The sequence below is a fragment of the Sinocyclocheilus rhinocerous genome, unplaced genomic scaffold, assembly GCF_001515625.1.
Source record: "Sinocyclocheilus rhinocerous isolate Xijiao unplaced genomic scaffold, SAMN03320098_v1.1 scaffold461, whole genome shotgun sequence".
NCBI classification, from domain to species: Eukaryota; Metazoa; Chordata; class Actinopteri; order Cypriniformes; family Cyprinidae; genus Sinocyclocheilus; species Sinocyclocheilus rhinocerous.
Genome location: NW_015624123.1, coordinates 724,218 through 747,571, shown reverse-complemented (window position 1 = coordinate 747,571; position 23,354 = coordinate 724,218). Strand labels below are relative to the sequence as shown.

Below are 23,354 nucleotides of genomic sequence, written 5' to 3'. Positions count from 1 at the left end.
CACATTCAGGACTCTGTAATGTCATGTATTGACTTCAGTTATCAGTCATATACTATTCAGTTTCAATGCTAAGAATATATTGCAACATTCAGTTGTTGATTATGAGTGTTTCCTCTTTTCATTTCCTCTTGGAGCAATCTTGTTACTGACATTCCTTGTTTGTTCCTCTATTTGTTCTTTGATTCTTGTACTGTTTATGAATTTGAGATTTTTAAAGGTGAATAAAAGTTTCACGGTGAAAAGATGTCATGATATTTTTATTTTAAAATAAACATTACTAAATTCATCTGTAAGTTCAGTAAAACAATCAGACCTCTCACACGTGCTGCTTTGTGTAGAGAGAGGAGGCAGACAGCGAGAGATGAAGAAAGAGGGAGGAGAAACAGCTGCAATGGAGGAAGGGGAGGAAGAAAAGAAAAACATGACAGCTATTTCTCAAAGTCAGAGTAAACAGTTCTGTCTAGCTTTGCGTAGAAAGCTTTTGGCCAAAATGAGCGCTGGACATCAGGCATTAAAAAAAGCAGCAGACTGAAAGGAAGCAGAGCGAAAGGACACACACTCACACTCACTGTTTAGCACACTCCCAGTTACACTGTACACATGAGTGCTATCAAGAACATGTCATCTTACAAACACATCTTTTAAAATGTTGCTTCTGTTGAGCGTAGGTCACTGCTGACACTCAGTAAAGCCCTTTACTTTTCTTCAGGTCCATTTTTTGTAAATCTGATAGACAGTTGTAGTTATTCCATGTCATTCCCAAAGCAACCTAAAACAAAAAACAGGGAAGCTACTTAAACCTCACCTGCTATATCTTTATTATTATTTTATTAATATCCTGTTGGACTTGACAGTTTACTTGATATTACTTGATATTCATTGGCTGACACGGAAAGACTTTTTTTTTCAGTCTGCATGGAAAACAAGTTGTATTTATAAGATATTCAGAGTTATGTTCAAGGGACTTAGTAGTCAACTACACATCCACATATTTTCCTTTTTTCCCCAAGTTATACTACCGTTCAAATGTTTGGGGTCAGTAAGTTTATTTTTAAGAAATTAATACTTTTACTCAGCATGAATGCATTAAATACATGTAATAGTAAAGACATTTATAATATTATAAAATGCCAAATAAATGTGTAAAGTTTTTATTCATCAACGAACATGAAGCAAAAGTAACCTGGTCTCCAGACAAATATTAAGCAGCACAACTGTTTTCAACATTGATGATAATAAAGAAATGTTTCTTGAGCAGCAAATCAGCATATTAGAATGATTTCTGAAGGATCATGTGACACTGAAGACTGGGGTAATGATGCTGAAAATTTAGCTTTGATCACAGAAATAAATTAAATTTTGATATATAGTCAAATAGAAAACAACTATTTTAATCTGTAATAATATTTTTACAGCATCGCAGTTTTTCTGTATTTTTGATTAAATAAATGCACCCTTGGTGAGCATAAGACCCCAAACTTTTAAACGATAGTTTGCGTCAGTGAAATAATTAATTAAATATCTTAATTATTTAAATCTATGTAAGATAAAACAGCCCTTAAACAGCATGTTCAAACAAATTCAACTGTAATTTGTTGCTTTACATGTCAGTAAAGTCTAATACAATTTACAACAGTGTAAAAATAACTGATGACAATAAAAAGCTGCTATTCAGATCATTTTGAAGCTCATCTTGTGAGTCAACCGTACAATAATCTACATCATGTTTTAGTGTTAAACCTTGAAATCATGCTGAGACAGGTAGTTCTCCAGGTGTAAAGGATCCACTCCTTCAGGTAACGGTCTCTTCAGCAGATCCTTAAGGGGGAACTGGGTCGTATTAAGAGCAGCTAGAGCATCCTGCACCAAAGTCAGCTTTTTACGCACCGTGCAGTCCTGGAAAAATATTTAAATGAGATTTCAGTGTAAATCATATTCCTCTGTACATGCACATGTATATGATGATGATGATGATGTGTCCTCACTCACCTGTACTTCCTGTGTCAGTCTCATCTCCCATGAAGGGAATATATTAGTAAAGGTGAGAGGCTCTGCCCCTTCTTCAATAAGATATGCCATGGGATGCCGTCTAGGATTCCTCTCTGAACACAAAACACCAACAATAACTTCCAAATCAGAAACAGAAGGCTGTGCTTTTCTAATATCCTCCATTTGCCCAGACTCACCTTTGCAGTACTGTAAAGCAGTCTCCATGGCGCACTTCTTCTCTTTGTCCCAGTGGGGGCCCTGTGAGACTGAAGATTCACAACTTTGCCATAAATACACCTCCAGATAGTTATCCAGCAGGAACAGTGCTGCCAAGAGAATGGTACAACATCATAGCAGTGTGAGAGAAAAATAGTGCATATTATATTAAGATTTATCTCATTTTAAACGTTTGTCTGTCAACTTCCTTAAGTACTAAATATATCGCTTTACGTGTAGTGTTAAAGACTTTTTATCTGCACTTGTGCTTCTGTGTACAGTATAAGTGAACTTGCTTACTCTCACCTGGATGTGGCACAGCATATAACTTATCCTGGAGGAAGGGCATTGCTGTAATGACACCATTCACGTGGGAGGGGCTAATAAGCTCCACCCCTTTGAACGTTCCTGATTGGGCACTCAGGTGATAAAGGCGGGGGGTAAAATTAAATTTACCAGGATCTAGAAGGAATGAAATTCATCTCTTGTGAAAAAATGGTTGCAAATGTTCATTGCATGACAAAAAGTAACAGGCTCATGTGGGATTTATCAAAGTTTGTTATACATCACACCTTGTAGCATGCAGTCATATGACTTCCTGTCTTGTGGTCCAATAGCATTCCAGAAATCTGCAGGCTCTTTCCCTTCCTCCACTTCCTGGACATTCATAAAGCTGCCAGTTCTCAGACTCAGCTCAGGTGGGCACCTAATCATCACATTAACCACATGAAATCAAGCACAATCTGGCAACGTGCATCTTTTATTATGTTTTATGAGTTTACATGATACAGAACTGTAAAGGTGTTGCTCACATTTGTGTGAGGCGTTGGACGGTCTGCTTGGCCACCTGACGTGCTTTGCTGTGGGCTTTGCAGCCATGCCACAGGTAGATCGCCCCCTGCTGGCTATTCAACAAGATCAGTGAGCCACGAGACCTCAGACTGGAGCAGGAGCACTGTACCTCCAACAGTCTGCCCTCCACTGGGACGTCACCCCTCACACAGAACAGATGCCAGCCTCCTGAAACACATACCAAACATATGACGTCAGATGTATTGAGTGGACCCATAGTAGTGGAGAGGATTAGATATTTCAACGACCAGACCTGTGTCTCTGCTTTGTTGTTGTCTATAAATGACCATTCCTCCCTGGAACAACTGCAGAAAACAGGGCGGCTCCTCCCCTTCTGTTACAAACACCTGAGAACTACACTGATTGGTCAGTGCTGATGACAGGCCCCGCCCACTGACATTGGAGTGCCGCCCCTTCCAGATGAAAAGAGCAGATCGTTCCTGACCTATTGCCATTTGATCTCCTGTGAAATAGTAAAAAAAATTACTGACACAAATAGAAGATTGTTTATATACATTTACACAGAATAACTTAAACAACTATTACAAAAATATTTAAATTTTCAAATTTTTCAATTTTCAAAAATGTTAATGTAAGTTCTACAGTATATATACACAGTATAGAGACAGATACAGCGAATTAATTTATTATTATGTTTTAAAGGTTTAACAAACAAATATAAACACAACAGTATCATTCATAATATTTTATTACTTTAAAATTGTAATATTATTAAATAATATATAATATATTATTTTATACTATATAATATATAGCCAAATATGGTTCATTTTTGTTACTTTGTTAATTTCGTTGTTGATTTTAACCAATAAAGTTTACATTTATTTTTCTAGAAGTGAGTTTTGCACCTTTTCCTCAAGCAATATTATTCTTATTATTCTAAATTATTCTTATTATTATACTTTTATTCTTAAAAAAATAACGAGAGTAGTCTAAATTAATTATTTTCAGAATTATTTCTAAATGAATTCATTATTCTAAAGTTTTAACAAACAAATTAATATAAATAATATTCCCCTTGATTATATTTACACCTGGTTCAGAATCGCTGCCATAACACAATTAAGGCCATTCAGTTTAAAAGGTCTTGCCCACACATGAACTCACCTAAGGCTGTGAGGCTGTACGTCCAGCATACAGCATACGTGCTGCCCTCAATGAACTGTCCCAAGCTCTCTGGGGAAACCTCACACTCCTCACCCTCTGAAATAAGCCACGTTTTCACTGCAAGGGTGCATAACGCCGCCTGCTGGCCATCACTCAGAGTGACCGTGTCCCGTCCCTTTCGTACATCCACACCATCCAGAACAATCTGAGACACCCCTGAGAGACAGACTCCGCCAAAGAGAGCTCTGGCATCACATGACCACTGCTCAGCCGACACTGGCTGGGGAGATGACTTGAGTGAGGGGGTCTGGAGAAAAGACACAAGACATTACTGAGCTAGAAAGAGAGAATATGAAATTACTTCAAAGTGAAAACCAGTCACCAGAGGAGAGTAAGAATATAAAAAAAATGTTGAGGATGACGGAATCCATAAGTATGAAAGAAAAACATATGACATGTTGTTATCATAACTTGTGTATATCAATCAGTCTCCTCACCTTCACCTCCTCTTGTACGGATGGAGCAATGTTATTTTTGTTCACATTTGTCTGTTCAAATGAGTTTGTAAACTTCTCTTTGAACAGTATCGTCTCGTTTTGGTCAAACACACGGCCAAAAAGTGCCCAGTCTGGTCGTCCAATACCCTGCCTGAACACACAAAATTAGCACATTTGTTTATGATAACAAGTAATAGGTTATGCAATAGGGTATTCCACTGACTGCTTTCATCTTAAAACTCCTTTTTATTAATTCCGTGGTACAAAAAAATATATAATAGCATTATTTTAATTTAAAAAAATTATATACGTTTTACATAATTTATACATTTACACAAACAAATGGAGTTCATGCAGCTCAAGTGCTGCTGTTATTAAAAAAGGGACAAAAGAGATATTTAAATTTGTAATTAAAAAAAACTGTATTTATTTTAAAGAATGCAAAACATAAGTATTTTCACTAGTGGACTTTTAGACTCCACTGTAGCTCAATACATGAAAACACTCCTATTCCAGTGAACGTACTTGTGAATATGGGCATTGCCACCAGAGGGATCCAGAGGGTTGATCCTGCAGTTGCTGTAGTCATACGCTCCGTCCCAAACCTGCTGAGCCAGCTGAAGGGCCAGTTTCCTCTCGCTGGGGCCCACGTCTTTACCGTGCCACAAATAGAGCTCGCTGCCGAAGTCAAACAGCAGAGTCTGGAATGGAAAAAGTACTGTCATTACATTTCACGAAACACCTTAAATGCGGTTTCATCGTGTATAATCACAAGCTGCATATAAAGTACATGTCATTCTTTAATAGTATGGAGTGAGATCAGGACCTGAGAGGAGTTCAGAAGACTGAGGTCCGGTACGACAGCCCAGCCCTGCTCATGAGGACTGAGTCTGACCCCCTGCAGCCTATAAATACAGTTTGACTCTGATATCATGTCATTCTTTAATAGTATGGAGTGAGATCAGGACCTGAGAGGAGTTCAGAAGACTGAGGTCCGGTACGACAGCCCAGCCCTGCTCATGAGGACTGAGTCTGACCCCCTGCAGCCTATAAATACAGTTTGACTCTGATATGGCTCTCTCATAGTGCTCATCATCATCAGCACTGTCTGGACCTGCAGAGAAAAACATACAAATGTCATTTGAGCAGTTTTGAGAAACAAAGGTGTTTATGATAGGAAATGTTCTGTTATGTCTCTTGCCTTTATACTGGGTCTGTCCCCCGAGAAGTTTCCAGAACTCTGCTGCCTGCAGGCTGTCTGTATTGACACCTTCATCCAGGTGAATAACACCTGTTGCCTGACAACCCAGATCCCTCTGGGTCACAATCACCGAGGCCATTTCAGACGCCTGGAACAAACCATTAGTCAACATCCAGGAGCTAAAGCCCATTCCTCAAAATCCCATTCACAAAAAGAGACAACAATAATACTACATGTTTAGACATGCAAGATCTTAATTAAATTAAATGTAGTATGTGAGATTTACCTGAGCTTAATAATAATCATATTAAATTAATATTTAATTACATATTATTATTTTATTTATTACATTTATTTCAATAAAATACAATTTATCAATAAATAAAAACACTTCCTTAGTATTTTATATCTTATTGTACACCCAAAAATATACTGCTTACAGTGGAAAAATTACTGTAATGCTTAAACAGGAATCTATGGAAGCCCATTTATGCCACTAAATAGAAAATAAAAAAAGGTAATTGCAGGTTTTTTTGTTTTGTTTTTTTGCAATGGCAAGTTTACATCTCACGATTCTGACTTTTTTCTCAGCATTGTGATATAAAAACTCAGAATTCATATTTTTTTCTCTCAAATGCAAGTTTGTATCTCGCAATTCTGACATTTTTTTTCGCAATTGTGAGATATAAACCGAGTTATAAAGTCCAATTCTGAGGGGAAAAAAATGATATGTTCTCAGAATTGCGAGTTTATATCTCGCAATTAAGAGAAAAAAGTCAGAATTGCAAGATGTAAACTTGCAATTGTGAGAAAAAGTCAGAATTGTGAGATAAAAAAGGTCACAATTAGCCTACATTTTTATTCAGTGGCGGAAACGGGCTTCCATAGGAATCACTCTGTTTCTGTGTGAACTGATGTACCTTTTCTCTCTCAATGGTGTTGGAGAGTTTTCCAGTCCAGAGGAAGCAGTGTGAGGGTGTGACCAGCAGAAAGCAGTCGCCACTGTTAAGAGAGTGTGATGCCGGCTCCACCAACCGCTTTATTATCAATGTTTAAAACATTTTTGTAGTTGTTTAAATATTTTTGTGGAAAGTGATTTTTTTTCAGGATTATTTGATTAATAGAAAGTTCAGAAGAAGAACAGTAGAAATTCTAGAAATATAATTTGTTTGTATCAATGTAGAAGTCTTTATTTTCACTTTTGACCAATTTAATGCATCCTTGCTGAATAAAAGTATTCATTTCTTTCTTTTTAATCTTACTGACCCCAAACTTTTTAACAGTATTGTCTATGTATCTTTAAAATACCTTGACTCTCCCTGTCACCTGTGGTTGGGTTTGAGTGGTTGTGCAAACCTCCTGAGCTTCATAAGAAAGACTCCTCTAGAGAGGCAAAAAGAAAGAAGAAGAGTATAATAATACCAATTGTCTAGGTCTGCCGGTCGAAGCTAAATCAAATCAATGACATACCATAATTGACAGTTAAATGTTGAAAATGTTTTGCTCAAATATTCTGTGGAACTTAATATGACAAGGCAGCCAAAGCAAAAACAAAAACACACACACACATTCACGATACAATATACAGTAAAACAGACGCACCGATGTTGTGTTGAAAAGCACAGGCTTAGAGCAATAGCAGTTTATGAACACATTCATTACATTCACAGTCATATTATGAAAATTCACACCAACTGTTTAATGTGGACAAAAAATGAAAGAAATTCTCACCTCATTGAAAAACATCACATATTGAGGTGTGGAGCTTGAAAAAGAGTACACAGAGGAAAACACAGGCTCCTGAGAGGAGAGGAGAGGAGAGGAGAGGAGAGGAGAGGAGAGGAGATTGATTGATTGATTGATTGATTGATTGATTGATTGATTCATTCATTCATTCATTCATTCATTCATTCATTCATTCATTCATTAACCTGTAAAAACACATAACATTCTTACCCAGCATTGAGTTTGGGGGTTAGACTCAGCTGTAGTGACATTCTCATCCTACAGGGAGCAGTGTGGAAACCAGGGAGGAGAAAGACAAGAGGAAAAATTAGACTGACACCTGTGACTCACATGCTGCATGCCAATGTACATTTGACCACAAAAACACGTGCTGATGCATTCATTTAATCACAAAAATATGAATAAACCTCAAACTTTAGCTCTCTGTGAAAACACAATGAAATTATCATCTACTGTACCACACACATACAGTTCACAAACCTGTGGCGCACTGCTTAGACTGATATTGCACCTTTCCGTAGCATTTTGCTTCTCCTCTTCTTTCTCAGCTCCTTTTGAGTCTGTCAGCCTGCGGACAAGGTTTTCTCATTTAATAGGGTCCAAACTAGTGCTGTCAAACGATTAATCGTGATTAATCGCATACAAAATAAAAGTCTTTGTTTGCATAATGTATGTGTGTGTTCTGTGCATATTTATTATGTACACATAAATACACACACATACAGTATATATTTTGAAAATATTTACATGTATTCACATGTCTATATTTATATTCATATAATTTATATTATAAATAAATACATTTAAAATATAAACATAACCTATTTTTCTGCAATATATACAGGTGCATCTCAATAAATTGGAATGTCGTGGAAAAGTTCATTTATTTCAGTAATTCAACTCAAATTGTGAAACTCGTGTATTAAATAAATTCAATGCACACAGACTGAAGTAGTTTAAGTCTTTGGTTCTTTTAATTGTGAGGATTTTGGCTCACATTTAACAAAAACCCACCAATTCACTATCTCAACAAATTAGAATACTTCATAAGACCAATAAAAAAAAAAACATTTTTAGTGAATTGTTGACCTTCTGGAAAGTATGTTCATTTACTGTACATGTACTCAATACTTGGTAGGGGCTCCTTTTGCTTTAATTACTGCCTCAATTCGGCGTAGCATGGAGGTGATCAGTTTGTGGCACTACTGAGGTGGTATGGAAGCCCAGGTTTATTTGACAGTGGCCTTCAGCTCATCTGCATTTTTTGATCTCTTGTTTCTCATTTTCCTCTTGACAATACCCCATAGATTCTCTATGGGGTTCAGGTCTGGTGAGTTTGCTGGCCAGTCAAGCACACCAACACCATGGTCATTTAACCAACTTTTGGTGATTTTGGCAGTGTGGGCAGGTGCCAAATCCTGCTGGAAAATGAAATCAGCATCTTCAAAAAACTGGTCAGCAGAAGGAAGCATGAAGTGCTCCAAAACTTCTTGGTAAACGGGTGCAGTGACGCTGGTTTTCAAAAAACACAATGGACCAACACCAGCAGATGACATTGCACCCCAAATCATCACAGACTGTGGAAACTTAACACTGGACTTCAAGCAACTTGGGCTATGAGCTTCTGTACATGCATGTGTGTGTGTGTGTGTGTGTGTTTATTTATATATACATAATAAATATACACAGCACACATACATATATTATGTAAACAAAAACTTTTATTTTGGATGCGATTAATCACGATTAATCGTTTGACAGCACTAGTCAAAACACTGCAGAAATGTGTTTTAAAAAAAAAACTTTTTAACACCCAATCCACCTCATTTTTTGAAATGCAGAAATTCTATGAATGTGCAATGAAAATAATAAATAATAATAATAAATTAAAAAATAAATATGACAACAAATACAAACACAATACAGTTTGTAATATGAAGCAGTGCCACCTACTTATAAAAATCTCACAAAAAGGAACAAAAAACATCATAATAACTTTAAAATAACTTTTGGTTTAAACTCACAATTCTTCCTTCACTTAGAAAAACTGTTTTAAAGATTTAGATTCCAATTGTATGACAGATTTCCATTAGACTGAATTGAGTGATCTTTAAAGTCATTATGTGCAAATATAATGAATTCTGAATATATGTAAAGAATTTAATTAAAATGAATTAAATGTCCATGGAACTTCAATACCAAGAGCCCCAAACAGGAAGTGAGGCTGTATCTTGGTAATACTTCGAAATAAAACGTGGCACCACCTTACTCTTATTGGACGTGCAAAGTTTGATGTCAGCAGCACTGACTAATCTGTATCTGTTTTTACATTTTTGAATCAGTATTGTTTGAACTGACTGCGAAGGAGTACTTCATTTCCCTTTATTTACTGTAATGTTTAAACAAATTATTGCATCCTTCCTGATGACCCCAAACTTTTGAAACGTAGCGTAGCCTATATCTGACAAGACACACACAGCGAAACAGTAAAAGGGAGAGAACCTGTCACTGATGGCTGATTCTCTGCTCTGTTCAGTGATCTGGAGGTCCTCTGATAGAGACGGAAGTAACTCAGGCTTAGGAGCAGATCTCCGTGTTCTGCCAGAGGATGCAGAGGCTTCCTTCCTTGCCCTCTGCCTCCAGGGAGTGCTGGAGAGAGGAGCTGGAGATTGAGCCACAGGTGTCATATGTCTCTCTTCTATCACCTCTCTCTCTCTCCTCTCCCTCCCGTTCTGCTCCAGGCCGTGTCCGTTCAGGTTATCCCGGTCTCTGCTTTCACTCCTCCACACCACTCCCTCCGAAGAGCTCTTTTTCAAGATGCCTTTAATCTGCACTGCATTCTGGGAGTTGCTGTCTGATGCAGGCTTCAGATGGGGTGATGAGGTGAGTTCGGAGGAGGAACCCCACTCCTGTGAAGAGCTCAGCCCAGAGAGATGCACTACAGTGGGCTTAAGATTAATGGACTCAGCCTGCTGTCGGTCAGAGAGGTGAGGCGCCAGATGAAGACGAGGAAGCTCAACAGGCCCTTTCTGAAGCTAAGAGTGGAAGAAAGCTTGTCAATGTCTCTGAAAGAACCAGAGCAGGTACTCTAGAATTTATAGTCACAAAATAAACAATTCCCTGTATATATACAGTGGTGGCCAAAATGATTAGAACTCTAGTATTTTCACCAGCTAAAAACTGGTTTTAAGTCAGTTATTTCTATCCTTTGCTGTAGTGTGTCAGTCGGAAATATCAGTTTATATTTCCAAACATTCATTTTGCCATTAATTGTAATAATCAAGATCTCTGTGTGGAGCACTGGCTGTTGTCAGACTCCTTGCGCAAACAAAAATCTCACTGGATTTGTACAATTAATGGCAAAATGAATGTGTGAATACTAGTGTTCTAATAATTTTGGCCACCACTGTATATATATATATATCAATGGAAGATTTGCAGCCGCAAAATTGCATTACTGCAAATATCATAATTCCAATGACCAGTATTTCTACCATATTAATTATTTTTATTTTAAATTAGCAATTTATACTGAATGAAATGTCAAAAGGGAGAGAACCTGTCACTGATGGCTGATTCTCTGCTCTGTTCAGTGATCTGGAGGTCCTCTGATAGAGACGGAAGTAACTCAGGCTTAGGAGCAGATCTCCGTGTTCTGCCAGAGGATGCAGAGGCTTCCTTCCTTGCCCTCTGCCTCCAGGGAGCACTCGAGAGAGGAGCCGGTTCCACAGGTGACACCTGTCTCTCCTCTATAACTGCTCTCTCTCTCCTTTCCCTCCCATTCTGCTCCAGGTCGTGTCCGTTCAGGTTATCCCGGTCTCTGCTTTCACTCCTCCACACCACTCCCTCCGAAGAGCTCTTTTTCAAGATGCCTTTAATCTGCACTGCATTCTGGGAGTTGCTGTCTGATGCAGGCTTCAGATGGGGTGATGAGGTGAGTTCGGAGGAGGAACCCCACTCCTGTGAAGAGCTCAGCCCAGAGAGATGCACTACAGTGGGCTTAAGATTAATGGACTCAGCCTGCTGTCGGTCAGAGAGGTGAGGCGCCAGATGAAGACGAGGAAGCTCAACAGGCCCTTTCTGAAGCTAAGAGTGGAAGAAAGCTTGTCAATGTCTCTGAAAGAACCAGAGCAGGTACTCTAGAATTTATAGTCACAAAATAAACAATTCCCTGTATATATACAGTGGTGGCCAAAATGATTAGAACTCTAGTATTTTCACCAGCTAAAAACTGGTTTTAAGTCAGTTATTTCTATCCTTTGCTGTAGTGTGTCAGTCGGAAATATCAGTTTATATTTCCAAACATTCATTTTGCCATTAATTGTAATAATCAAGATCTCTGTGTGGAGCACTGGCTGTTGTCAGACTCCTTGCGCAAACAAAAATCTCACTGGATTTGTACAATTAATGGCAAAATGAATGTGTGAATACTAGTGTTCTAATAATTTTGGCCACCACTGTATATATATATATATCAATGGAAGATTTGCAGCCGCAAAATTGCATTACTGCAAATATCATAATTCCAATGACCAGTATTTCTACCATATTAATTATTTTTATTTTAAATTAGCAATTTATACTGAATGAAATGTCAACCCAGGAAGTGGTATAGGACTGTGCAAGCTTTGGATGTGTTGATGGATGCAATCTACTCTCTATCTATGTTTTGAACATCATTCTGAATCCGATCCAGACATATTCTTTGACAAAAGTTTGATTTTTCTCAGCATTTTATTCAAAATGTTGCATTGTAATGAAAACTATCAACATTCAAGTGTTAATAAAAAATGAATGCATGAAGCTCTTTCTTTTGACATTGCATGTTTAGATATTCATACTTGCAAAATATTCTGGGGGCCATAAGATTTTTGTGAAAATTATCAAAAATGTTGGCAGTGACTGGCAACTTTAAACAAAACAAAAAAACACTGGGGTGAAAGAGTTAAGAAAAATTGCTATGCTGGTCTACCAGCTAAACATGCACCAGCCAGCATAAACCAGCATGAACATCTGGTCCTTTCATGAGGGTCACTAGATCTAAAGCTCTTGTAACACACTGATTTGTTCACCATACATACCGACTAGACAGATTTAACAGTTACTCCACAAGTGGCAAATGGAGAGGACTTCTAGTAATCACAGATATGCAGACCTACACAGTATGTTTATGCACACAGCAAATACACTTACCAAATTGACCTCATCCACAGTGATGGGCTGTGTGCGGTAACGTGCACCCTTCTGTCTGCGTCTCTCAGAGGCCTCTAGAGGGCTGCCGTCTCTCGCGGGACTCCCCACAGCACCCAATATGGGCTGAGACAGTTTGTTGAAGAGAGCCAGTTTCTCACTCATCGACAGTTTAGTGCCAACATCATCCTCCACCTCAGGCTCAGCCTCACCTGCCTGTGGACTGGAGGAAGAATAATAGAGAGTTAATAAGCTTGTTATTGAGCTTGTAACACTCCAAAGAGAAAGGAAAAATTGAAATCGCATCATATGACCCCTTTAACTCTCAGAATTACTTTTTAATGTAACAGTGGCTCTTCTGTTGTGAGTAAAGCTAGAGATTGTGAGACAGATGGAGCGTTAAGCGGCAAGAAATTAGTCCTGCCTTACCTCGCTGCCATCACTGTTTCCTCAAAGGTGATTGGCTGAGTGAGTGCTCGAGGATCGTTGTTACGGCGAACTCTGCACTCATGGAAACTATTACTGGAGCGAGGTTTGAGGAATGAGGAAGCCTCAGGTGAAGCTGTCTTCTCCAACTCCTAAAAGAGGAACAACATAAATCAAAAATTAACGAATGAATGTTCATGCTACTTAAAATAAATGTGAATGGTGACCAAGGGCCATCAAACTCAAAAAATGACCATAAAAGTGATTTCAGATTTCAGTCGTTACATTCATGTTGGCATACACTCTAATATACTCCACGTTTTGTCCCTGGTCACAATTCACTTTCATTGTACATAAAACATTTTTGTGAAAATCTACTTATGTGTTCCCCGCATCATCCACATAATCACATCAGCATGTGGATGAATGAATGACAGAATTACCATAGGTGAACATTTAGGTGAACAATTCCTGTCATTTCTGTATCGGCAAAAATGAAATTGCAATACAATTTTAAATGTCTCTGTTGAAGTGGGTCAATGGCAGAATGAATAAAATAGAGCCTGGGTTGGCACTCTGGGTAAGGAAGACACAATAACCAATGAAACCCAGTGGGTCACGCTGTAACCAAACACTCCAGGTGTCTTATTACCACCTACAGTCCAAAGACAGACAAAGCGAAAGAACAGAGAAGAAAAAACTTTCTGGATCAGAAACAGAGAGAGAGAGAGAGTACTCCAAAATTACACATACCCAGAGATTTAAATGAGTGCATTCAAAATTAATCATCTAATGTTTCCTAGAAGTTGTTTTTCACAACTCGTATATTTGCTTTATTCTAAAAAAACAAAAACAAAAAACTCTGGAAGAACTTTGTATGTGAGTGTATGCTCTGAGTGTGTAATTTCTGAAAATATAAGACAATGATGCCTGACAAAACAGAATAATCATAAAAGTACTCAATACTAAAACACCAAAAGGTGTATTTTATGGTACCGGATAAGTATAGTCTACACTACAGTATATATAATTAGCTTCTATTAAGAACAGTAAATTGGGAAGTCCCCACACGGGTAAATATATACAAGGTGTGTGTGTATTCCATCCATGGCAATGACCTTTTTCTTTTCAGCCTGCAGCAGTTGCTAAAGCGATATGGTGGGCTCTTGTTTCACCTACTTTAAACAGAGACATCTTGGCAGCTACACTCATCTTGGCTCTGTCATCTGTCTTTACATCCACTGCAAGAAAAACAGCAAGCACACATTACATGTGGAAAAGGATCACCGTGCTGATTCACACACACACACAGACACATATTTATCTAATTGAGGACATACCATAACTACTACTGTTTTTCAGAGTTGATTAAGGAACTATAATGAATTAACTGTAGCTCAATCCTTTCCGTTAAAAGACTTTTTGCAGTTTCAGAATTATTTAAAATATTATTTAATATTTATAATATTTGGCCATAAAACTATGCATACGCGCACACACATGTGCATTTGATTCAACTTAGATCATAATGGCCAAATGTCTGTGTGAGATCACTAAATGACTAACAAACATATCATACCTACTCTCTCATGCACTCATAAACTCATTGCTCCGTGTTTGGCCAAACTCACACACGGCCTGGCAGATGTATTCTTCACCTGTGTGTACTTCTCTTGACTGGCAGATTTACGGCTGATCTCAAACACACACACACACACACACATTTCTTCCCTCTGTTTGTCTCTCAGGTGATGTGTGAACTTGGTTCATTTTGCTAACTGTGTTTTTAGATGATTAGATGATTTTGTGTGGCTTATTACTGTCCTAAAAAGCATAACTTATATTTATCACTCTTTAAGCTTGCTCTAATGCAGCCTCTTAAGATTTATCCTCTCTCCGGTAATAAAACAGAGGTCATTATAACTGTTTATACGACAGTATCCACTTACTCAAAATATTTGCATGTGTAAAAGTGTATAAGAGTGTGTTTATGTTTTGGTTTACTATGGTATCCTACACACTTCCACTACACACAGTCTCACTTTGATCCATCGTTTTATTCCATCATAAAACTAGCAGTACTATAAAAATGTTATTTTTAAAATAGGTATTACGTTGCATTGATACTATGTAGCGTTAGAGTTACAAAACTTATGAAAGGCCACTCAGACTACAGTTAAACAATCATTGACCAAAAAAAAAAAACCTGCTATACATGTAAATACTACAGTATATAGACTACCGATCAAAGTTTTGGGTCAGTAAGATTTTTTTTTTTTTACAAATAAATCAATACTTCATTCAGCATTAAACTGATCAAAAGTGGAAATAATAACATTTACAATGTTTCATATAAATGGTGTTCTTTTGAACTTTCTATTCATCAAATAAATAACTGAATTCGCTTTGGATAAAAGTGTCTGCTAAACTAATAAATGTAAACGTAAATCAAAGAATCTTGCAAAATACGTATCACGGTTTCCACAAAAATATTAAGCAACATTGATATTAATCATAAATGTTTCTTGAGCAGCAAATAAGCATATTAAAATTATTTCTGACAGAAAATGTGACACTGAAGACTGGAGTAATGATGCAGAAAATTTAGCTTTGCACATAGAAATAAATTACATTTTAATATATATTAAAATAGAAAACATTTTCATTTTAAATTGTAATAATATTTCACAATATAGATCTTTAAAAAAGCATCAAAAGTTATACCAACCCCAAACTTTTGAAAAGTATACTAAAATTTCATCAACAATTAATTGCAAAAATATTTCAGTATTATACCATCATCTTTGTTTTCACCTATTTATCTTGTCAAAATTATTTGAGTTTTAGCTTAATTTACTAAAAAAAACAAAAAGTGCAATGAGCTTCTTACTGCAGGTTTTAACTTTGGAACCACATGAATTAATTACTTAAATCACCTAAATAAAAAATGCAGCAATTTTATGCACTTACTTTGTGAGTTGTCTTGATTTTCATCGTCCATTCTTCTGTGAAATAAAGAAAAAACGAGAACTCTCAGAGTAACAGGAAGCACCAGACAATCACACTCAACCACTCACTCAAACCTTCTCATGCAAAGTAAAAGATACACAGAAAAAAGTGAGATGACTTCACGCCAGATCTGCTGTAACAAGCCTCTCCTGCACAACAGGCATTGCGACAGACACAGACACATCTGTGCAGGTTATAAGCATGACATAATGCTAACTATTAAAACTATGAGCTCTCACACACACCCTGTTTGATGATCCTATCTAGCACATAAGATACATGTTGAGTTCATTTCCTGACTCAAAGGAAAGGACTGTGCTGACTTATGATCTCTGACATCTGTTAATATATTCCAGATAGTTATGATATTGAAAGGTACAATAGCACTAAAAACTCCTTTGATTTTACTCTTAAATCACTAAAATAACAACAAACACGCCCAGCACTTTCTTAAACATTTATTTGTTACTATGCAGTGATTCAACAAAGTGTATATATTATAAATGTGTCTGTGTGTGTGTGTGTGGTAATACTTTGGTTTAGGGGCCAAGTCTCACTTATCTCATTAGCATGCATGTTACTGGCCTTTTGGTTGATTATTAGTGCTTATAAAGCACATATTAATGTCTTATTCTGCATGACCATATTCTACATCCCTTAATCCTATACCCAAATAAAAAAAAGGTAATTGCACCTTTTTATCTCACAATTCAGACTTTTTTTTAAAGAATTTTGAGAACTCGCAACTCAGAATTGTGAGATTTACATTTACATTTACATTTAGTCATTTAGCAGACACTTTTATCCAAAGCGACTTACAAACAAGGACAATAAAAGCAGTCAAAACTAACAAAAGAGCAACAATATGAGGTATAGAGGTATATATATATAACACACACACACACACACACACACACACACACAAAGAAAAACAAGTAGATATAATAGGAAAAATAGAAAGCTAGTGTTTTTTGTTTTTGTTTTTTTAATAAAAAAAAGAAGATAAATCTAGATAAAGTATAATTAAAATAGAATAGAAAGTGCTAGAGTTAGAGGGTCAAATAAAGGTGGAACAGATGTGTTTTTAGTCGTTTCTTGAAAATGGCTAAGGACTCAGCTGCTCAGATTGAGTTGCCAGTGCAAATTGATGAGCAGAGGTGTGACATGCTTTCTTTTCGGCTCATTAAAGATTAATCTTGCAGCGGCATTTTGGATTAATTGTAGAGGTTTGATAGAAGTGGCTGGAAGACCTGCCAAAAGAGCATTGCAATAGTTAATAGAGATAACTCAGAATTCTGACATTTTCCTTGCAATTCTGATTTTATATCTCCTAATTCTGACTCTTTTCTCAGAATGCTGAGTTTACATCTCTGAACTCTGTTATTTTGTTCCCACCACTGAATAAAAAACAAAAAAAGGTGACTGCTATTTTTCATGTCACAGTTTAGACTTTTCCATGCAATTGTGAGTTTATATCTTGCAATTCTTGCAATTGAGAGATCTAAACTAAACTAAACTAAAAAACTGAATTGTAAGATAAAAAGTCACAATTACCTTTTATTAATACCATTCTTTTTTTTTCTTTTTTTTATCCAGTGGCAGAAACATGCTCCAATTTATGTACATACAGTTGTGGTCAGAATTATTGGCACCCTTGGTAAATATGATCAAAGAAGACTGTGAAAATAAATCTGCATTGGATGAAGGAATTGTCTCTGATCTCTTGTCAGGTGCTCTCTAACCTCATCAGGCATTATAGGAGAAAACTCAGAGCTGTTATTATGCCAAATGGAGGTTTAAAAAAGCATTGAATAAAAAGGGTGCCGTTAATTGTGTCCAATGTGTATTAGAGAAAAACATTTATGTCATAATGATATTTCCCCCCATTTTAAATTCTTATTCTCCAATGAAAGGTTAGATTTATGTGATTTTTTTAAATAAAAGATCAAAATGATTAACAATGCAGATTTATTTTCACAGCCTTCTTTGATCATATTTACCAAGGGTGCTAATAATTCTGACCACGACTGTATACTACTATTCAAAAGTTGGGGTCGGTGCAATTTTTTGATGTTTTTGAAATAAGTTTCTTATGCTTACCAAAACTATTTTTACCTTTAAAACGTGCACAGTAAAACCAGTAATATTGCAAAATATTAATTTGAAAATACAAAAATATGAATATTTAAAAATAACATTTTAGTTAAAAAAAAACAATTATTTAAAATAGAAAAAATTTGTAACAGTATTAATGTTCACTTTTGATCAATTCAAAGCTTACTTGATGAATAATAGTATTCGTTTAAAAAAAAAAAACTGACCACAAACTTCTGAATGGTACTGCATGGAAGCAATGATCAGAGGCATTTGCATGTACGAATGGTTTTTGTCACATCTTAAAAGGTTAATGACAGGCAAAACACCCAATAAAGTTAGTGTGTCTATAGTAAGCAACTGCTTTAAGCACACTGCGGGCACACTGAAGTGGAGATCAGAGACAGGCGTCTCCATACCCGCAGATGTCCTTTATCTCGCAGGCTGTTACGGGTTGAGTACGAAAGCGTTCACTATTTTTGCGGCTCCCTGCAGAATCCCCTGGCATGTATCGACGGGTACGCCGACGACTTCCTTCTGCACCTGGTTGAACTGCGAGGTCAAGAGTCAAGGCCACCACGCCATCATCAGTGGCTCTAATATTTGAGTAGACAGACCATAACAGATGAAGGAGAGGACGAACGTGTGAGTGGGGGAAAAAGAAACAGAGAAAGAAGCAATGAGTCAAAGGAAAAGATTAGAAAAGAGCTCTGCACACAGAGTTTATCCTCACAGCACACTGAAGATGGTAGAGTGTTAGACAGAATCTAACACACTGCCCCAAAACTACAGGTGCGCATTAGCATTGTGTTAGCACCACAAAATGTGCACAGAATACAATTTATTACATAAAGAGATCAGAAATAAACTCCAGTGATAAAGATAAACTAAAGTGAACCCCAAAATTGAATATTTAGCATACAAGGATAACAATGAACAATGAATGACAGCCAGTGTTGGGGGTAACGCATTACAAGTAACGCGAGTTACGTAATCAGATTACTTTTTTCAAGTAACTAATAAAGTAACGCAGGGGAAAACATTTAACCAGATTTTTTTTTTAAAACACTGGGTGGAAGTGCATGTAGCATCCTATGACCCCTTTAATATACTTTTAGAAACTGATATATTTTCAAGATTTTAAAATGAATAGAAAGTTCAAATAACAGCATTTTTTTTTAATAGAAATTATACTTTTGACCAGTTTAATGCATCCTTGCAGAATAAAAATAATAACTTCTTTAAAAAAAAAATGGCCCCAAACTTTTGAATAGTAGCATATACATTATATTAATATGGATTGTATATTAAAATATATACAGCGTTTATAGGGCAATTTCAAACATATTTTAAAGTGGACACTTTATGAAAAAAAGTGAAATTATTATGTAAAATACTAGTGTTAGAGTTAGTGTAAATGTTTTGCCTGGGGTAATACAAACAGAATGAAGCAGGAAATGAACACACACACTGAGGCGTCCCTACACTCTATCAGACGGAGCTGGGCTCGAGGTTTGCTGTAGAAGAGCGTTCTTCAGCTGGCCTACTGATACATGAGTGTGTAACTGAGGAGTGTCAGGGGTTGAGGGCCCATGGGAGTCTGGAGGGTTTTCCCCAGCCACTGTACCAGACGAGCCCAACAAACTTTCCCTGGAGAGAGGCAGAAGACTTCAACTAGAGACAAGAACTGGAGGAAATAAAGTGTGCAAGGAAGGGACAGCTGAGAGACAAGAGGGACAGGGGTGGATATAGAGAATGATAAAAGTGTAGCTGGAAAAAAATATTTAGGCCTAAATTTATGATTTATGTTTTTGAATTGCATATAACATTTCCATCCATTTGGATTACACAGTTTTGACATAAAGAAACTAACTTAATGTGATGCATATTTGCCAGTCATACATACATTAAACAAATAAGATTTCTGTAATAGTACTAATAAACTGAATGTGTTTTAAATACACAATCACAAGGTTTATATATTTATCATCAATAAATCAACTTTGTTTCAATCTCACACATTTGAACTTACTGAATACTGCTTGTTCCACAACTTGCCATATTTTAAGCAAATCATTTTTAATAAAATCAGACAGATACAAATTGTTAATAACCGAATATGCCATGCTTTTTTTTTTTAGTACAGATATCTGACCTGTTTCATGTCTGTACGACTGTCAAATATGTAACACATTAAGTTAATTAGTTTGTTTATGTTAAAACCGTGTCATTCAAATTCAAGGTCTAAATATTCTTTTTTTTAGTGCACAGAGAAATATAGCAAAACCTAGTGGGGATCAGAATATATTCAAAGCTGGTAATCCTGTGTAAGTCAGCCTAAATATTGGCAGAAATTTTTCCATATCTCCCTCATTGCAATTACCGTAATGCCTTTCTTATGCCCACAGTAAAACCAGGAATGTGTATTAGGAAAGTAAATAAGAAAAATTTCAACTTGATCTTTTCAATATGATTTTGAATTTTGGCAACACTTTAGTATAAGGACCAATTCTCACTATTAACTAGTTGCTTATTAGCATGCCTATTGTTAACATATTGGCTGTTAATTAGTACTTATAAAGCACATATTCTGCACGATCATATTCTACATCCCTAATCCTACCCAATACCTAAACTTAACAACTACTGTACTAACTATTAATAATCAGCAAATTATGAGTTTATTGAGACAAAAGACACAGTTAATGGCTTGTTAATTGCGAGAATTGGACCTTAAAGTGAACTGTGACCAAAATTACAATTAGTTGGGCTGAGAGGAATGTCACAAATTTTTGTGTGATACAAAGGCACAGGAAAGCTGACCTGTTTTGGTGTGTGTTCTCTCCACAGGCGTTCACCTTACACCCATTGGAGATCTTTGCAGGAACAGGCCTCTCTTCCAGTGGCGTTTGTCCATTCCTCCCCATCCCTCCATTCATTCCTCCTGAAACAGACTTATCCGCATAGGTAGAGTCACGGCCGCCGCGTCCTTCCCTCTCTCTTCTCGACCAGTTAGATGGAAGCTCCTCTTCCTGGCTGCCGTAACGCTCGGCCAGCTCTCGGCGTCTCTCTGCTTTGTAGCGAGCTATCCGTTCAGCTCTGGACTCCTGGGCTACACTTTCCATTTTGTCCATATCATGAACTCACTTTGGAAGTCTGAAGTATAATTCCTGGTGTGTGATTAAGATGATATCAACTCCTCAAATTGGAAAAAACAAGGGTGGAGTCTCAACTGAAAATGTTTGGTTGATCAGAAGCCCAAATTACAGCAGGTTCCTCTAATAATGCATTTGTGTACCATCCTGATTACTTCCCCGAGGACATGGCACTGTTGAAAAACAAATAAAATACTTCTTGATTAAAACAGACACATTCATAAGTCACATATCTATAAACAGGAGAACACGAAAGCGAGTTCATTTAATAATCATCTCCACAACAAATATAGACCCTGTTTACTTTTTAATTTCTTCATGCAAGGCTATAAACCTACCTGTAAAACTAGCATTTCTCTTTCTTATTTATCTGTGGAAATGTGCTCCATAACCTGCTTTGCTGAGCTCCTGCATTTGGGAAACTCCTCTTGCACTGACACTCTACACCTCTGAAGTGCAGCTCAACTCAGCATGCAGTCTTTGAGAGCAAGCCATTCTTCAGATAAGCTGATCCATCAACACCCAACACAGGTGTATTTTAGTATATTGCAGTCTCAGCAAGTTTACTGATATTTTCCTACTAACGTTAAGTCAAAATAGTAATAACACTTACAACACCACCCCACCCCCCCAAAAAAAGAGATTCCTACATAAAAACAAACAGCTGCTTATACCATCTTAAATTACAAGACATAAATTCCAAGAAGCATGCAACATCATAAAATGATTAAGCTAGCCTATGTGTATCGGGTATTTTCAAAGACCCCACTGACCTTTTAATAGCTCAGAAAAGTTGGGGGGTCAGTAAGATTCTTTTATCCTCACCAAAGTTGCATTAATTACAGTAAAGTACAGTAAATATCATCAGCAATATTATGTGATATTATTGCAATTTTAAATTCCTGTTTTCTATTCCAATAGATTTTAACATGTAATTTATTCATGTGATGCAAAGCTGAATTTTCAGCATCATTACTCCAGTCTTCAGTGTCACATGGTCCTTCAGAAATCATTCTAATATACTGATTTGCTGCTCAAGAAACATTTAATATTATCATCAATGTTGAAAACAGTTGTATTGCTTATTATTGATGTGGAAACTGTAAATGCATTTTTTCAGGATACATTTATTAATAGAAAGCTCAAAAGAACAGCATTTATTTGAAGTAAATGAAATCTTTAGCAAAATTATAAATGTATTTTCTGTCAGTTTTGATCAATTTAACACATCCTTGCCGAACATTTTAATTTGTTTTTAAAAATAAATCCATTGCAAAAGTACACTGCTGCTAATTGTCTTTTTGGATTGGTTGGTTGGTTGGTTGGTTGATCAGGTCAAACTAACCCGAAAGAAACATTTACTATAATGCTGCAGTATCAAACAAATACTGCTGGTCACAGGAACAGGCTTGAAGGAAAACTATAATTCAATTTAGAAATTACTATTGTTGCTAATTTTACACATCTTTGATCTCACAAATACACAAATAAAGGTTCCCTTTCATGGGAACTTCGAACTGCGTCCTCTAGGGGTCGCTATGGGGGACGCCTCGTCGTGACCCGTGTCTGAAGCATACATTGAAAAAACACCAACTTGTTGGCCGGCGACAGCCATGACGTCACTACCGGTGCGACTATAGTATAAATAGGTGCCGGGAGCACACATCATCCTCTTCTTCGTCTTCATTGACTGTTCTGTTTGAAGCATGCATTTCCAAGGAAAAAGTAAGAGCTATCTCTATTCATTATGGCAAGCACTAGCAGAGCGTTTAGAAGGTGTGTGCATCCATGTCATCGCTATTTGACACCCGATGACACACACGATCTATGCGTTGTCTGTTTGGGCGAAGA

At 36.8% G+C, this 23,354-nt stretch overlaps 1 protein-coding gene across 1 annotated transcript in view; it reads right to left on the bottom strand.

Annotated features, from left to right (window-relative positions):
- Nucleotides 1–251: 251 nt before the first annotated feature.
- LOC107738031 (supervillin-like) overlaps nucleotides 252–23,354 on the bottom strand; it is a 36,010-nt gene continuing 12,907 nt past the window's right edge. Inside the window, exons 2-27 of the mRNA XM_016549707.1 lie at nucleotides 21,172–21,676; nucleotides 19,834–19,998; nucleotides 18,768–18,944; nucleotides 16,216–16,250; nucleotides 14,425–14,486; nucleotides 13,249–13,397; nucleotides 12,823–13,042; nucleotides 10,132–10,664; nucleotides 8,110–8,197; nucleotides 7,840–7,887; nucleotides 7,615–7,683; nucleotides 7,192–7,266; nucleotides 6,804–6,920; nucleotides 5,884–6,031; nucleotides 5,651–5,796; nucleotides 5,208–5,383; nucleotides 4,683–4,833; nucleotides 4,186–4,492; nucleotides 3,311–3,520; nucleotides 3,018–3,225; nucleotides 2,778–2,911; nucleotides 2,512–2,667; nucleotides 2,187–2,315; nucleotides 1,990–2,102; nucleotides 1,741–1,896; nucleotides 252–769 (exon numbers count right to left, since the gene is read on the bottom strand). Of these exons, the coding sequence (XP_016405193.1) occupies nucleotides 683–769; nucleotides 1,741–1,896; nucleotides 1,990–2,102; nucleotides 2,187–2,315; nucleotides 2,512–2,667; nucleotides 2,778–2,911; nucleotides 3,018–3,225; nucleotides 3,311–3,520; nucleotides 4,186–4,492; nucleotides 4,683–4,833; nucleotides 5,208–5,383; nucleotides 5,651–5,796; nucleotides 5,884–6,031; nucleotides 6,804–6,920; nucleotides 7,192–7,266; nucleotides 7,615–7,683; nucleotides 7,840–7,887; nucleotides 8,110–8,197; nucleotides 10,132–10,664; nucleotides 12,823–13,042; nucleotides 13,249–13,397; nucleotides 14,425–14,486; nucleotides 16,216–16,250; nucleotides 18,768–18,944; nucleotides 19,834–19,998; nucleotides 21,172–21,482 (4,170 nt within the window). The 5' untranslated portion in view covers nucleotides 21,483–21,676 and the 3' untranslated portion in view covers nucleotides 252–682. The remainder of the gene's footprint in view (nucleotides 770–1,740; nucleotides 1,897–1,989; nucleotides 2,103–2,186; nucleotides 2,316–2,511; nucleotides 2,668–2,777; nucleotides 2,912–3,017; nucleotides 3,226–3,310; nucleotides 3,521–4,185; nucleotides 4,493–4,682; nucleotides 4,834–5,207; nucleotides 5,384–5,650; nucleotides 5,797–5,883; nucleotides 6,032–6,803; nucleotides 6,921–7,191; nucleotides 7,267–7,614; nucleotides 7,684–7,839; nucleotides 7,888–8,109; nucleotides 8,198–10,131; nucleotides 10,665–12,822; nucleotides 13,043–13,248; nucleotides 13,398–14,424; nucleotides 14,487–16,215; nucleotides 16,251–18,767; nucleotides 18,945–19,833; nucleotides 19,999–21,171; nucleotides 21,677–23,354) is intronic.